A 14,739-nucleotide genomic window follows, 5' to 3' on the forward strand; every position below is an offset into this window, starting at 1 on the left:
TGGATCCAGGTTTATTTACATGGGCTGTTGAGAGGGCCTGGGGCAGAGCCTGGCTCCTAGTAGATGCTCAGTGAGTATTCACTGGACGGACAAGTGAGTGAGTGGTGAGAGCTCTATAGATGGTGGGGCAAGACCCACATCTGGAAAGAGTGAGACTGGATTTGGAACCAGTGCTCACATGTAGCTGCATGTGGCAGGGGGACAATGTAGCACCAGTAGTTAGGAGGCTCCGGCCTGGCTCCTTACTGTGTGATCGTGGGCAGGTCACGTCACACCTCTGGATGGTGGTGATGGTTGTACAGTGTGAATGTACTTCATACCACTGAACTGTACACTTAAGGATGGTTCAGATGGTAAATTTCATGTTACGTGCACAATAAAAAAATTTGAAGTGCTGTTTAACCACCACCACCACCGTGAGAACAGTTTGCTTTGACTGGAATTGAGCCTTTCTACTTATCTACGTGTAGAATGGCTGAATCCTGAATAATTTGAATTTCTGGGTGAAATTTTGATGCCATCAACTCACCATATGGTTATGGTGGCTCTCTGGGCTCGGAAGAGGAGAGGAGACACCGAACTAGATAGGGCTTCTGTATTTGAATGTCCTAGGATGGCTCAGCTTGGGGCTGCCACCAAATGAGGGAACATCTGAAAACGCACGGTGATTCTAAAAAGCTTCACCTGTTCTCACTGTGGTGCTTGCTGTTACCCCTGTAAGATCTGTGCCTTTTAAAAAAAAGTAATTAATTAATTTTTTTGGCCGTGTTGGGTCTTTGTTGCAGCGCACGGGCTTCTCACTGCCGTGGCTTCTCTTGTTGTGGCTCACAGGCTCTGGGCGCGTGGGCTTCAGTAGTTGTGGCACGTGGGCTCAGTAGTTGTGGCTCACGGGCTCTAGAGTGCAGGCTCAGTAGTTGTGGCGCACGGGCTTAGTTGCTCCGCGGCATGTGGGATCCTTCCGGACCAGGGCTCGAACCCGTGTCCCCTGCATTAGCAGGCGGATTCTTAACCACTGCACCACCAGGGAAGCCCCAAGATTTGTGCCCTTGAGGGAGGAAAATGAAAACCTGTGGGTTGAGAGGAGAATGATCTCACTAAAGAAGTTAATCCAATATTATGTCTTCATCCTGAGGCCAAGAAACTGCCTCCCATAAAAAGGAAAAATATCTTAGACAGGTAGATGGTGGGTAAGCTTATTAATCTGCTACTGATGGTGTCTTGAAATGATACTCGTAAGAAAGAAGTTAAGATGCCGAATTGTGCTGTTGCTTAAGTCAGCGGTTTTTCAAGTGTAGACCACCCGAGCTGGAATCATCAAGAGGTCTTAGAAAAAGAGACAGAGTCCAGGCTTCCACCTCAGACCTACTTAATCAGGATTTCTGGGGACAGAGCCTGGGAATGTGTAATAGTGACAAGCCCCTTGGTGATTCCTGTTGACTGACTGAGAAACAAGAGCCTGGGACCAGCCCCAGCAGATTAATTGGGAAGCCAGGGACAAACACCGGGTTGCGTGGCCGCCATTTTGATGGGAGAAGAGCCAGCAACGGCCTCCGGGGGTCTGAGGTGTAGTCACAGGGGGAGGGAAGCAGGGGCCAATGCTTGTCAGAAGCGGCCTCCTCTGATACAAAGCGATCAACAGCCCAGACTGGCTGAGGGGCAAGGGTCCCCCACAAGGAGGTCTGATGTTTAAGTAACCCAGTCCTCATCCGACTGTTGAGGTGTTACCGGTGCCTAGTGGGCCGTGCGTTTGCTGCCACTACCATGCCAGCGTGTGTATCCCACGTAATACCTGGTCCTCGATATTCCAGAACATCTTGTCTGCTCCTCTGCTGCCGTCTCTGGGCCTCTGAATTTTAAGTACCTGGTTATGAATTTGTCTCCCACTTAATACGGGGAGTTCCTCAAGGGCAGGAGTTACCTGGTTTACCTCTCAGGGCTGGGCACACAGTAAGCACTTCCTGAACTGTTGAAGGAGCATCTGGTGAACTTCCTGGTGGCTTAAACATGAGATCTACTTGCCAGAAGCCTCTGTCTCTCATCCAGACTGGTCCGATGACTTCTTCCATCTTAGAGGATGCAGCCTCTGCTCTTTTTGCTAGAGTCTGGGGATGGTAGAAGTATGGAGCGTAGGGAAGGCACGTTTATAGTCAGAGTGTCTGTTTTGGATCTTCCGTGATGGAAGCTGTGCAGTGTAATCAACCTGCCGCCAGGTGACTGGTTGGTCACCGTATTGGGACTTAGTGTCGGTCTCTGCTCCTGGCTGACTGGGCACCCAGCAGTAGCCAGGCCGGCCTTGGTGAGTGGAAGCCCATGTTGCTGAGCCCATGCAGGACCTCCATCCCTTCCACTGTGACCCACTAGGCAATGGCAGAAGTGGCTGCAGAGGGAGCCTGACTGGTCCCCACGGGAAGCCCCACACCTCACCTTTAAAGGGTGATTGAAATCCTCCTCGGCCGAAGTCACCCTTTGATGAGCATTACCATGAGATACAAATGTTTTCATATTCTTTGCCCATTCAGAGAAATCTATCAATATACCCGTTTCCCAGACCTCCTTGTCACCAGTGTTCCAGTGATGTTTCTTCCAAAGTTCCTGACCATCCAGCAAAACCATTTTCCAGGGTTTCCCTGGTGGCGCGGTGGTTGAGAGTCCGCCTGCCGATGCAGGGGACGCGGGTTCGTGCCCCGGTCCGGGAGGATCCTACGTGCCGCGGAGCGGCTGGGCCCGTGAGCCGTGGCCGCTGAGCCTGCGTGTCTGGAGCCTGTGCTCCACAACGGGAGAGGCCACAACAGTGAGAGGCCTGCGTACCGCAAAAAACACGAAAACAAACAAAAAACCATTTTCCATAGCTTATAAATTGGTATAGACTCTTTTTTTAAAAAAAATTGGTGTACAGTTGTTTTACAATGTTGGGTTAGTTTCTACTGTACAGCGAAGTGAAGTGGAGTTCCCTGTGCTATACAACAGCGGTGTAGACTCTTATCTGTGGCCATTTCTTCCTTCAGGCAAAATGCACAGCCGGGTGCACTGTTTGGAATTTTCCCCACCAGGAGGATTTCCTTCCAGTGTCCTCGGGGGATGCTCCACAAAGGGGCTGTAGTGCCGCAGCACCCACCTCTGAATTTTGAACCCAGTTTACATCGATCCTGAAGTCATAAACTCTTGGGTTCTACTGCTGCCCACTTTGTTTTATCGGCAAGCTTCTGCTTTTTCATATTCTTTGGAGAGGCCCAACCCAGTGGAAGGATCTGTCCGTCGACAGATCTTCTCCCTGATAAGTTGAAATGGTCCCCCATCCTGGATCAGCTCCCAGCGTGCCTGATCGTAGGATGAGTGTCCCGAGACTCACCTCCCCACGACAACCCTTTAAATACTTGCAGGTGTTGGCTGAGCGCTACCTCTAGGAATTTCTCTCAGCGTCATATTCAGCTGCAGCCAGGCACTGTGGTTTCTGGTTTCTCTTCTAAAGCCCTCTACTGCCCTAACACGATTCCCACAGCCACGAGGTACCCTCAGGAGTCAAGAGACCAAACTATGAGATCAAATAGCCTTTATTTCCAAGAAGAGACAAGATTCTCAGACAGCAAGAAATGGATAGAGTTAGCTCAGAGACAGTTATGTTCATTCAACAAATGTTTCATGAGTATTTAACCACGTGTACGACCTGAAGAGTGTGATGACGGATCATACCCGTGGACCGCTGTGGACCGGTTCAGGAAGAAGCGCTCTAGGCGCCCCCTTCTTGACATCAATAGCAGTGACACAGAATGAATGTACAATGTCTGGAACGCGTTTGATGCCTCTCTTTCCCCGCCCGAAGCCCCTCTGATACTAGCAGGAAGTGGGAACCAGTATTGGCTTCGTCCTGTCCTGGAGCCAAGAATTCATGATGCTTGTTTCTCCTGACACCTGAATACTAGGGGGTGATGGTTACATTGTTTGGCCCGAGTCACCCACGCATGCCATTGTAGTTGCAGACGGCATTCCTGTCTGATGCCTAAGCAAGATTAGAAAGGTCAAGCAGTTGGTTTGTTCATTTTCCATGTATTTTAAGAGATATTTATTAACCCATGCCTATGTGATCTAACTAGTGTGCAGCAAGGGACTTTCACTGCCTTCGATCAACACTCCCGGGTTCCTAAGATACAGCTCATGGCTGTCTGCATTTTTGCAGCCTCAAGACTTCTGGACCCCTTAGCACTCAGCTCCGTTTAACATTCTGTGCTTCTATTTGCCATTTAATAATTTCCTGGGATTGTTTCTTTCAAATGCTGAGGAGGGTTTTTGGCAGGCATCTATTGTTTCTTAAAAAGCACTCAACATGTAATAGTGATATATTGTTTTAGTTAAGCCGTTTCTCTGTCTATCCATCTGTGTATCTATGTATCTCTATATTTGTCTATCACCTACCATGTTTAAGCTCAAATATACATACACACAGACACAGACGTAGACACACACACATACTATGTTTAGAGTAAAATACACACCCAGGCATACACATCCATGGTAATCCTGTTACCCTGGGGACAGTTCTACAAGGGCTTCAAATCGTTGCTTAATGTCTAAGGGTATTAGAGGCTGTATTAGGATCTCGGTCTTTCTCATGAACGTGCAGTAATGAAACTTATATAAGTCTGAAGTTTAAGGAATTTAGTGCTCCGATCAACCGTAAAAACCCACTTGTGGGCGTTGAAGCATCTGACTGCATTTAAGAAGCATTTGTCAAATTATTGCTACTGCTTTCACGATTGTCACGAGCATCCTGTTGGAGGCGGGCGGTGCATGATGGGGGGGGCGCAGCAGAGGGGGACTGAGGGCACCTTGTGGTCGCCTTGTGCCCAGCGCGGCCATGGACACATCAGTCACAGCACTTCCCAGGTGAAGGCGACAGCCAGTCTTCGCTGTGGGCATTGTGACACATCCCGTTGGGCACTGCTGGGCTGGGCAGGCAGGGCACAGGGTACATGCTTTGCCCTACGGAGCGAGGCTGTCCTGGCCAGAGAACTCCAGGCCCGGCTGTGAGCGTCATTGCCAAGGGTGCGGTGTAGGTGGTGCCAGCTCAGGGCCCTCTGCCTCCACCAGCAGGTGACCCAGGTCCAGGTGTTCATGGTTTAGACTCCTCTAGAGGAGAGGGGTGATCTTGCGTCGTCTTGCAAGGGTCGGGGTTGCCGGTGTTGCGAGCCCGGATGCAGGAGGCTCAGGAAGAGGCCTTTAGAAACCCACGGATGTCCCCCAGAGAGCCGGGCTGGCGTGGTGACATCGGCGGCCCACGCAGCCCGGGTCGGGAGCCGGCTGTCCGTGCTGTGCTGAGCGGCTTTGAAGCATCACCTCTTCATCCCGGACTCGACTCTTCCCCAGCGAGCCGAGGAGGCTGACACGACTTGAGAGCTCCCGCCTGCACCTCCCCTTGCCGTTGGGGACGTGGCCTCCTTGCGGTTATTAACTTTTGCTCTGTTCTCTACCCACCTCCCCCACCCTGCCTGCCCAGCACTCAGGAACCTGCCTCCCTGCAGATGAGCCATGTGGCACAGGGGTCAAGAGCTCTGACCTGAGAGTCAAGCAGACGAGAGTCTGAATCCCAGCTCAGGAAGATGGGTTCGTGAAAGCGCCCATCTCGCAGGGCTGCGTGAGGACGCAGGCGATCAGGAGTTCCAGCACGAGCCCGGCAAGTAGAGGGTCTTGTGAGGAGGAGCCCCAAGGACGCTTAGACCGGGAACAGAGCAGCCGCTCTGATGGATCCGGGGCTTCCCCACAGATGTTTCCCTCTGTTGTATTCAGATCAGGTAACAATGGGCCCGCTGTTCTGGGAGGGGCCTAGGGTGGTCCCTCAGATCCCAGCAGCCTGAGCCCGCTGGGAGGGCAGACACTTCCCTGGCTGGACATCTCGGCGATGGACAGGGATCTCAGTGACGGTGACAGTAAGTACAGCCTGTCAGGGCGAGGGGCGCCCGCCTCCGTGGGTCGCTGAGCTGGAACCTCCCCCGCCGCCCTCAGCGCTGTCTCGGCTCCGCGTCTGTTTTGCCAGAGCATCCCTTCCTTCCTTCTTTGCTTTCACGTGTAAAGCCCATTTGCAGCCTGCGGGCTGTTCTTCCATCAGGTGCCTCGGGGCGGTGGAGAAGGAAGGTAGAAAAGCAAGGTGAGGACTTTCCTCCCTAACCACATAGCACTGTCGGAATCTTAGATTCTCTCTCCTCCCTTCCTCTGATAGTCACCCCTCCCCCGCCCAAGCCAAACGGGAGCCTGCATATCAGTATTCTCATTTCAGTCAGAGTTGCATCAGTTCCTAGATGAGGTTAATTTTAAAGCAATGTCAGTGAAAGGTCTTTACGCTCGATCTCCCTCTAGCGAAAAGCTCTCTTGTTCATTACTGCTCAGGAAACACAGTCCGGATGACCCCATCTTGTCCTTAGTGGGACAGAAATACAATGGAATCTAAGAACTAACTAAAGAGATGAAGAAGGAAGTGGTATTTTAAGAAGAAATGTGCTGTGTTTTAAAACAAGAAAGTTGGATAGTGCGTTTGGAACGGACACGGTGGCGACTATGAGGTTGGGAATTGGCAGGCTAGGGTTCAAGTCCTAGCCCTGCTGTGAGTTCGCTCTGTGATCTTGGTCAAGTCACTTAACCTCTCTGAGCTTCAGTTTCTCCATCTGTAAAAGGAGATTGGTCAGGAGTTCTTAATTTGAGGACCATGAAGGTGAAGGCAAAATACTGTATGTGTGGGCTTTGTGTGGGGGCTGGGGAGGGGAGGGGAAGGCATCCACAGCTTTCACTTGAATCCCAGAGAGGCCTGTGACACTAGTACATTTTCAGAGTTACCCAACTTGGTGACTTTGAAGGTTCTTTGCAGGCCCAGCACTCTTTCCTGCCTTTAATGTTGGAGTCTCCAAGCTTTAAGCCTTTAGAACTGCAGTGGGATATAAAATGAACCCATGCTGATCTGAGAGAGCTCAGTTTCAATTTTGTTGGAGTCCTTTTTCATATTGAAGTGAGAGACTGTACCTAGATTTTTTAGCATGTGTTTGAGGAGGACCAACTCTGGTCTCTGATATATTGGAAATGGTGTATCCATCGTCTTATTCTAATAAGCTTCTACTAACAGTCGAATGCAATCTTTCCTCTTAAAAAATACTGCTCATTAGCATTCTTTCCGTTTATTCTTGGAGTTTGTTATAGTAGACATGGGCTGTGTCAGATCTGGATTCAAATCCAAGCTCTGCCTCCTAATTGCTGGGTGACTTTGCCTAAGTCACTTGACCTCTCTGAGCTTTATTTCCCCCAATAAAAATAGAGATGGTGTCATCTTGCAGAATTGGTAAAAGATTAATTGGATATAAAGTGCCTAATATATCACTCAGCCCAGAGTAGGCATGGAGTAAATGATGACTCTAGAGAATTATCAGATTATGTCCCTGAGAGCTTTAAAATTAAGCTGCTATCAATGGAAAATGTTACCACCGTGGTGTTTCTGTTTTGGCATCAAGCTTTTTGGTAAGCAAGGTAAGAGAAAGGTGAACTCTTTTTAGTTCCCTTAAAATTCTAAAAACTCTGATTCTGCCGTAGGGTCACCCTATGTGCTGGTTTCCAACATAATCAAACCTCAGGCTGGCATTTAGGGTCTACTGCAAGGTGTGAGATTGTCCAGAAAGTTTTTGGAAACAAGATTGACAAAATCTGAAACTAAGTAAAGTTCTCTCCTGGTTTCAGAAAGGGAGCCTGCCATGGGACTTCCGTAATTTATTTATTTATTTTTAAAGCTTTTTCTGTCTTTCTTTTTTAAAATAAATTTATTTTATTTATTGTTTACTTTTGACTGTATTGGGTCTTCGTTGCTGTGCGCAGGCTTTCTCTAGTTGCAGGGAGCAGGGACTATCCTTCATCGTGGTGCGCGGGCTTCTGTTGCAGAGCTCGGGCCCTAGGCTCACAGGCGTCGGTAGTTGTGGCGTACGGGCTTCAGTAGTTGCAGTGTGTGGGCTTCAGTAGTTGTGGCACAAAGGGTCGGTAGTTGTGGTTCACGGGCTCTAGAGCACAGGCTCAGTAGTTGTGGCGCACGGGCTTAGCTGCTCCGCGGCATGTGGGATCTTCCCGGACCAGGGCTCGAACCCGTGTCCCCTGCATTGGCAGGTGGATTCTTAACCACTGCGCCACCAGGGAAGCCCGACTTCTGTAATTCAAATGTCCCTTCTTAGGTGAGAGATGGTTGTCCTCTTTAGCCAGTTGAGTTACCCTTCCCAGTCACTAAAGTTTCGTCCCCTTAGTTTTTGAGTCTACAATGTGTGGAAGCTTCAGAGAGAGAATATCTTCCTCCAGTGACATAATTTGGTACCAGAGTAGGCACGGATAGGGACATTCTGGGTGTGGCATCCACTTGGAAGTCACTTCCAGCACCACCTCTGTCGGATTTCAGTGCTTTAACAATGATTAATCAGGGGCAGGAGACGTGGATTCTTTTGATCGCCTGAAATCAAGGGAATGGCATTTTAAAAAGAGAAAGATAAGGGGTTTATCCACAAATTGTGCCTTTCTCCCCCAGAAAAATTCCTTCCTATACAAAAGAAAAACAGCTGGCGTCTGGTGAGCGGAAACACGACCTGGGTGCCGCTTTGCAAAGCTGTCTCCACAACCGCTTGACGTTTGTGCCTGGAGTACTGGGGTATTCACCCGAGTAGAAATGCCTTAGGGCTTCGAGTCAGGCTCTGAGTTCCGAGTACCGTTTCTGTCTCTGCTATGAGCCTGTGGGCTTGCTGTCTCAAATCACATCTCTGAGCCTCATCTCTTCCTTCTACTAAATGGAGAAAACAGTGGTTGTCATGAGGTGCAAGAGAGATCCTGGAGCATCCCTCACCGACGCAGTGCATGAATTAGGGGGCGGTGGTCCAGCTGGACGGCCACCCCGGAACTCAGCCCAACACCATGGAAACGGTGACGCGGCTGGTGGCCCCCATCGGAGCACCCCACGCTGGGCGCCACACAATGTCCCGTGACGTCGCGTTCCTGTTGTGCCCCATGAGATCTGCCCAGGAAATGACGTGTCTGCCCGTGCTTCAGCCCGGAGGCCTTTATTTTCGTCCACAACATAATGGGGAGGTTAATTTAGCTCTGACGGGTTACCAGAGGTCATTGTGGCTCCCAGTTGATGGATGGAGCTCTGAGTTCCCCACCTCTCATTCCCGTCTTCCTGCCCTGTTGTTTGGTTTCCAGCAGGACAGAGCAGCCACGTGGCGTTTCCTTGTCTTCTTGTCCAGGGGAGTATCGATGCCCCAGCGGAGCCAAGGCTTCCGGGCAGGCGGGGGCCCTCCCAGGGGAGGGGGCTGTGATGGCCTTGCCTTTCTTGCCACGCTTGACATTTTCACTCTTGTGCGCTGGCTTAAAGGAGCGCCAAGAAAGAGGAAGACCCGCCCTCCTCGGCCCAAGGCACTGACCGAACATTTACAGCGTGCCAGGCTCGGGGCTGAGGGCTGTATACACGTTGTCTCGTTAGGTGGGCCCTAATACCACCCGCTCTCTTTCCCAGCGGGGGGAGTTGAGTGCTGGGAGGTTGAGTGTCTGGCACAGTGTCATGTGTTACCTGGCTCAGGCGGCAGGATATCGGAGCCCGGGTTCCTAAACACCACGCCCAGGGGTTCTGAGTGCAGTCACCCACCCTGGCTACAGTGCAAGCCTGCCCCTCGCCTTTAATTCTTTCAACTGCGCTCACAGACACCGCATGGACCCTGCCCCAGACAGGTTCAAATTCCAGCTGCCACCTTCCTGATCCCTCTCAGAGCCCCCCCCGCACGGGTGGGTGCCAGGTCAGCGTGGGCAAAATACGGCTCGTGGACCAAAGCTGACCCACCGCCTGTTTTGTAGTGTAATTGGAACCAGCCACACTTACTCAGTTGTCTGTTGTCTATAGCTGCTTTCAGTGCGCTGAGGCCGAGGTGCGTAAATAAGACAGACTGTACAGCCCACAGTTCTGAACTATTTACCACCTGCCTCTTTGTAGAAAATGTTTGCTGATTCCTGGGTCCCTGGTGGCTGGAGTAGCTGAGAACGCTAATAAACTTATTAGAAGCGAACAAATAAATAATTTTTTTTAATGTGTTAAAAAAAAAACCCAGAAAAACCCAGCTCTACTGGGGCTGTGGGTTTCAACCTATGAATCTGGGGGGGTGCAGACACGCAGTCCATAAAAGGGTCCCTCAGTGTAATCAGCAGGCAGCTGCTCTGGACTGGAGGGTCCAAGATGGCTTTGCTCCCATTCCTGGTGGCCTGGCAGGGCGGCTGGAAGGCCAGGCTCCGCTGGGCCCCTCCCCACGTAGTCTCAGGGCATTTGCACGTGGCCTCTCCAGCGGGCCAGTCTGATTTCTTACCTGGCAGCTCGGGCGTCAAGAGGGACGGCTTCAGGAAGCCAGAAGTAGGAGCTGCAGTCTCTTCTCCGCTCGCTGTGTTCACTTGGTGAAGCGGTCACAAGCCTGCCCGGGTTCAAGGGGGAGGAGACGGAGACCGGTCTGTTGATGAGAGGAGCAGCAGAGAAGTGTGCCTATCTGTTATTCGGTGTCTGTCTCCTAGGGCTGGGGAATAAGATACCGTTTCTACAGCACCTGTCCTGCCGACTGGCGCGGAGTTAGGTGCCCAGCAAATAGGAGCTGCCCTCCCGAACGTTTGTCTCATCATTACTGTTACCGCTGCTACTGTCATACCCCCAACCCCATTGCTGGCTGCCCTACAGATATGTTGTGTGTCCTGAGGGGGCCACAGAGTGAGCCTGACTGAAACCGTGAGCCTCTTTACGATGCAGCTGCCCTCACCTGTCAGGTAGCTGGCAGGAGTCGCCTTCGACCCCCTCCTCCCTGAGGCTCACCACTGCCCGTCCTTCCCCAGGTGTGATGGACCTCAGCTTCGAGGCCGAGAGTCCTCTGGCGCCCCCGGCTGAACTCCTGGACAGGCTGCCCAGCTGTGACTGGCTTCGTCAAAGGGACAGTGAGTCTGTGTCCCTGGGGGCTTGGGTTCCGCAGCCTCTTCCCGGGGCTTATGCTGTCGTGCGGGCGTCTCTGGAGCAGGCCGGGCTGGGGGAGCTCCCCTGTCCCCTGGGGGCCCTGGGAAGCCCCTGTCGCCATTGGGAGGGAACGGAGGACGGGGCATAGGCCCTGTGTCCATGGACATTGCGTGATCACGTCCATCTCCACTTACCGCCAGGAGGCCGCTGGTCTTGGAACCCTCGTTCTTCGTCTGTTCTTTCTCACCATCGGCCCATCTTCCCTCCTTTTGTCCCACAAATACCTGTGCCTTGGAGCCGGGCTGTCGAGCCCTGACTCCCCGTCCTCCTCTAGGATGCCGGATATTCCTCCCACCTTCGGAGGCCCCGGGGAGGCCCCAGGAGCAAAGGTGCTGGTCTTCGTTTCTGGAACACAGGTGAGCCCTGGCGACCCCCGTGGAGCCATCACGCGGCATCAGGCGTGACGATGCTCAGGTTACCTTTGTCCCCCGACAGCCCTCCTCAGGGCTCTCAGGGGCCACAGATCTCAACCCAGACAGTGCATCAGGACTCCGCGGACCCAGTGGGTCAGAGTCTCCAGGGACGGAGCCTGGGATTGTGGATTTTTCCAAGCTCTTCAGGTTGTGTGGCTACCAAGCCAGGGGTGAAAACACTAGTCTAGATCAGGGGTTGCAAACTACGGCCCCCCGGGCCAGATCCAGCTCACTGCCTGTTTTCGTCTATCAGGTTTTATTGGCACACGGCCACGTGTTTTTGTTTCCTTACTGTCTGTGGCTGCTTTTACACTGTGACAGAGGAGCCGAGGGGTGACACAGAGGCCGCGTGGCCCACAAAGCCTAAATAAAGTGTTTCCTATCTCGCCCTTTACCGAAAGTCCGCTTGCTTGGGGGACTCGGGGCAGAGCTCGGGCTGTCCAGCCAGCTTTGTGCGGGGACAGGAGGAGGAGCCGTGCCCGTTCCGGGTCCAGACTGGCCGTGTCCTGCCGTTGAGGGGGTCTTCCTGGTGCTGCTGCCCTCGCTGCTGCCTGGACCACCTCCCTCCTCCTCCCTGGGCAGCCTCCCTGCGTGCCTGCGGACGCCCCTTCTTTCGTCTTGGCCACTGCTGCGCCCACCCTCTCCATCCGCTGTCCACCGTCTGTGGGCACACGGGCCCCTCTGTGCGCTGGGCCGGGGGTGTCGGCGACACAGCATGCGTGGCTGAGGGCTTACATTTGGAGGCAGGCTGCCGTGGAGGAGAGCGTGAAGATGGGAGGCGGGGAGGAGGAGGGGGCCTCTGCTCATGGCGGTGGCGGGGGGGCTTTGACGAGGAGGGACAGGGCAGTTGGGCCTCAGGGGGGTCTTCCAGGAGGAGGAGAGGTGTCCCGAGAGGGGGCCGAGAAAGGGTCCTTCGTAGTCTGCCCTCCCAGCCTGCACCGCTGCCGTCCAGCAGGCTCACGGCGGGTCTCTGTGGGCGCCACCGTCAGAAGGTTCTCGGCTGGGGTCTTCCCCTGAGCGTTACTCACGACTCCTCTGGCTGAAGTCACGGTCCCAGAGGGCAGGAACCTCGTCTAGCCTAACCCTGCTTCCTTCTAGCTGTGGGACATCTTCTCTGGACCTCAGTTTTCCTTATCTGTCAAGTGGCATAATTCATCTTTCAGGTTTTTGTTTGTGTTTTTGTTTCTTCGTTTGAGTTCTAAGACCCCATCAGCCCTTCTCCGCAGCTCCACACCTCAGCTAAAGTGGCCTTGCTGTCCTCTAGAAGGACCTGCCGCTTTCCCACCGGGCCTCTGTTCACACAGTCCCTGATGCCGGAGATGACCTCAGCAGCTGGATGCCCGAGGGCTCTACCACTGCTGTGGACGCAGCCGGGGGACCCCTGTCTCCGGGCCTTAGTTTCCATCTGCACAGTGAGGGGGCTGAGGGGCCTGGGCGAGCCCGCGGGCTCTCCCCACACCCGCCGCCCCTCTGCTTGGTCCCCACCAGAGTCCCCGTGGTGACAGAGGAGGCGGCTCGGGAAGCCCTCCTCAGCTTCGTGGACTCCAAGTGCTGCTACGGCAGTGCAGCCGCCGGCGACCTCGTCATCCTGGAGCTGAAGCAGCAGGCCCTGCACAGGGTGAGGGCTGGCCGGAGGGCGCCTGGCGAGGCCGGGGAGAAAGGAGTCTTGGGGAACAGTGCCGGTGAATAGCGGTGACACTGCAGTGAGTTGTAATACAAGGAATCATGGTTGTCAGTCACCAGAGAACAGCTCGAGCGCCCTAGGCATCACGGATAGCGCGTTACCTAGACCTACCGCGTCCTCATAGCTACCCTGCGTGGCAGGTATCCTAGTCACCAGTTAGCAGGAACTGGACGTTTAGAGAGGTGGAGTTACTCGCCCCCAAACTTCCAGCTAGAAGAGACCGAGCTGGGATTCAAACACAGGTTTGCTGGCCCCAAAGCCCTGTTTCTAAAGACACAACTTTCCTGCTTCCTGGAGGGGTGGGCTAGAAAGGGCCGTCTCCTCCCCTGACCCCAGCTCCCTTGCCTCCCCCAAGTTTCATCCTGGCCAGGGCTATGTATTCATCACCCCCAGGCCTGAGGCTCCAGGGAGGTCCTGTGCTTGGTACCAAGACCACGCAAGGTGACCCCACCTTTGTCACCTTCTGCCTTCACAGGGACGAGTTTAAGTTCACATTTCCTAGTGTCTCTGGCATAGCCACCCCCTGGAGGGCACACAGTTACAGAAATCAGCCTCGCAGGGAGTGGTCAGAGCAGGGGTTTGAGGTACGCGGTCTCTGTGTAGCTGTGTGACCTCGGGCAAGTCACCTGACCTCTCTGAGCGTCCCTTTCCTCACATGGAAAAGGAGGAGCCAGGCGACGTCCAGGATCCCGTGGATGAGGATCAGGAAGGAGGAGCTCGACCTCAGGCAGATAAATTCCCCCAGGGGGTGTTCGGAGTGGCTCATTCCAGCAGCTTCCACCTGTCAGAGGGCCAGCTTTTGCTTCAAAACTTGCCTCATAGACCATTTCTGTATAAATGTATATAAATGTATATTTATATATACATGTATATATATGTATACATGTATATTTATATACATGTATATAAATATGTATATATACATATATATACATGTATATTTCTGTATAAATGTATATAAATGTGTATAAAGAAATTATACACATTATACTGAAGGTGCCCAGTGGTGTGTCTGTCAGGGGAGATTTCCTGGGGCTGAGTGACCCCCTGCAGATGTGTCCCAGGGCATCTGCGACACGAGTCGCTGCTGCCAGCCTGTTCTGGGCAGCCCTCGGGCGCAGGCCGTGCTTGGGAACTTCTGTTCTCCCCGCTGAGCCCAGGGGTGGGGAGCTTCGTCCTTTCGCATAAGGCTCTGTCCTCCTAAGGGCACGAGTGTGAAGGCGCTATTTTTCCTTTGTAGTATCGACTAGAAACCTTCAGTGAATCCAGGATAACTGAATGGACTTTTCAGCCCTTTACCAGTAAGTGAGTTGTCTGAAATCAGCTTAATTAGCGGATACGGCAGGCGTTGGTGGAGGACGTCAGGACTTGGCTTAGCCACCAACCCCGAGGAAGATGCTCTGCTGCTCGGAGCCTCAGTTTCCCATCCCCCATCCAAAGAGAGGGTGGCCTTTCCTCCTGGAGACCTTCCAGGGCTGACGTTAGCAGACGCCTCCTGTCCAGGAAGTGGTTTGCAGGGGGTCCTGCAAAAGTGTACGGGCTCTAAGGGCACCCTTACCTACCAGTCCCTCGGCCCCAGGTTCTAGCTTCACGCCTGGCAC

At 53.1% G+C, this 14,739-nt stretch overlaps 1 protein-coding gene across 2 annotated transcripts in view; it reads left to right on the forward strand.

Moving 5' to 3' along the window:
• Positions 1-14,739, forward strand: part of SSUH2 (ssu-2 homolog) — a 32,605-nt gene that overhangs the window by 4,581 nt on the left and 13,285 nt on the right. The window contains exons 2-6 of one of the 2 annotated variants that reach the window (XM_067043570.1): positions 5,492-5,921; positions 10,867-10,965; positions 11,316-11,397; positions 12,943-13,072; positions 14,379-14,439. In XM_067043570.1, coding sequence (XP_066899671.1) covers positions 5,894-5,921; positions 10,867-10,965; positions 11,316-11,397; positions 12,943-13,072; positions 14,379-14,439 — 400 coding nt within the window. In that variant the 5' untranslated portion in view covers positions 5,492-5,893. Of the gene's footprint in view, positions 1-5,079; positions 5,922-10,866; positions 10,966-11,315; positions 11,398-12,942; positions 13,073-14,378; positions 14,440-14,739 lie in introns of those variants that run through there. The other variant, XM_067043571.1, reaches the window with a different exon arrangement.

Source organism: Kogia breviceps, chromosome 10 (assembly GCF_026419965.1).
Source record: "Kogia breviceps isolate mKogBre1 chromosome 10, mKogBre1 haplotype 1, whole genome shotgun sequence".
Classification (NCBI taxonomy): Eukaryota; Metazoa; Chordata; class Mammalia; order Artiodactyla; family Physeteridae; genus Kogia; species Kogia breviceps.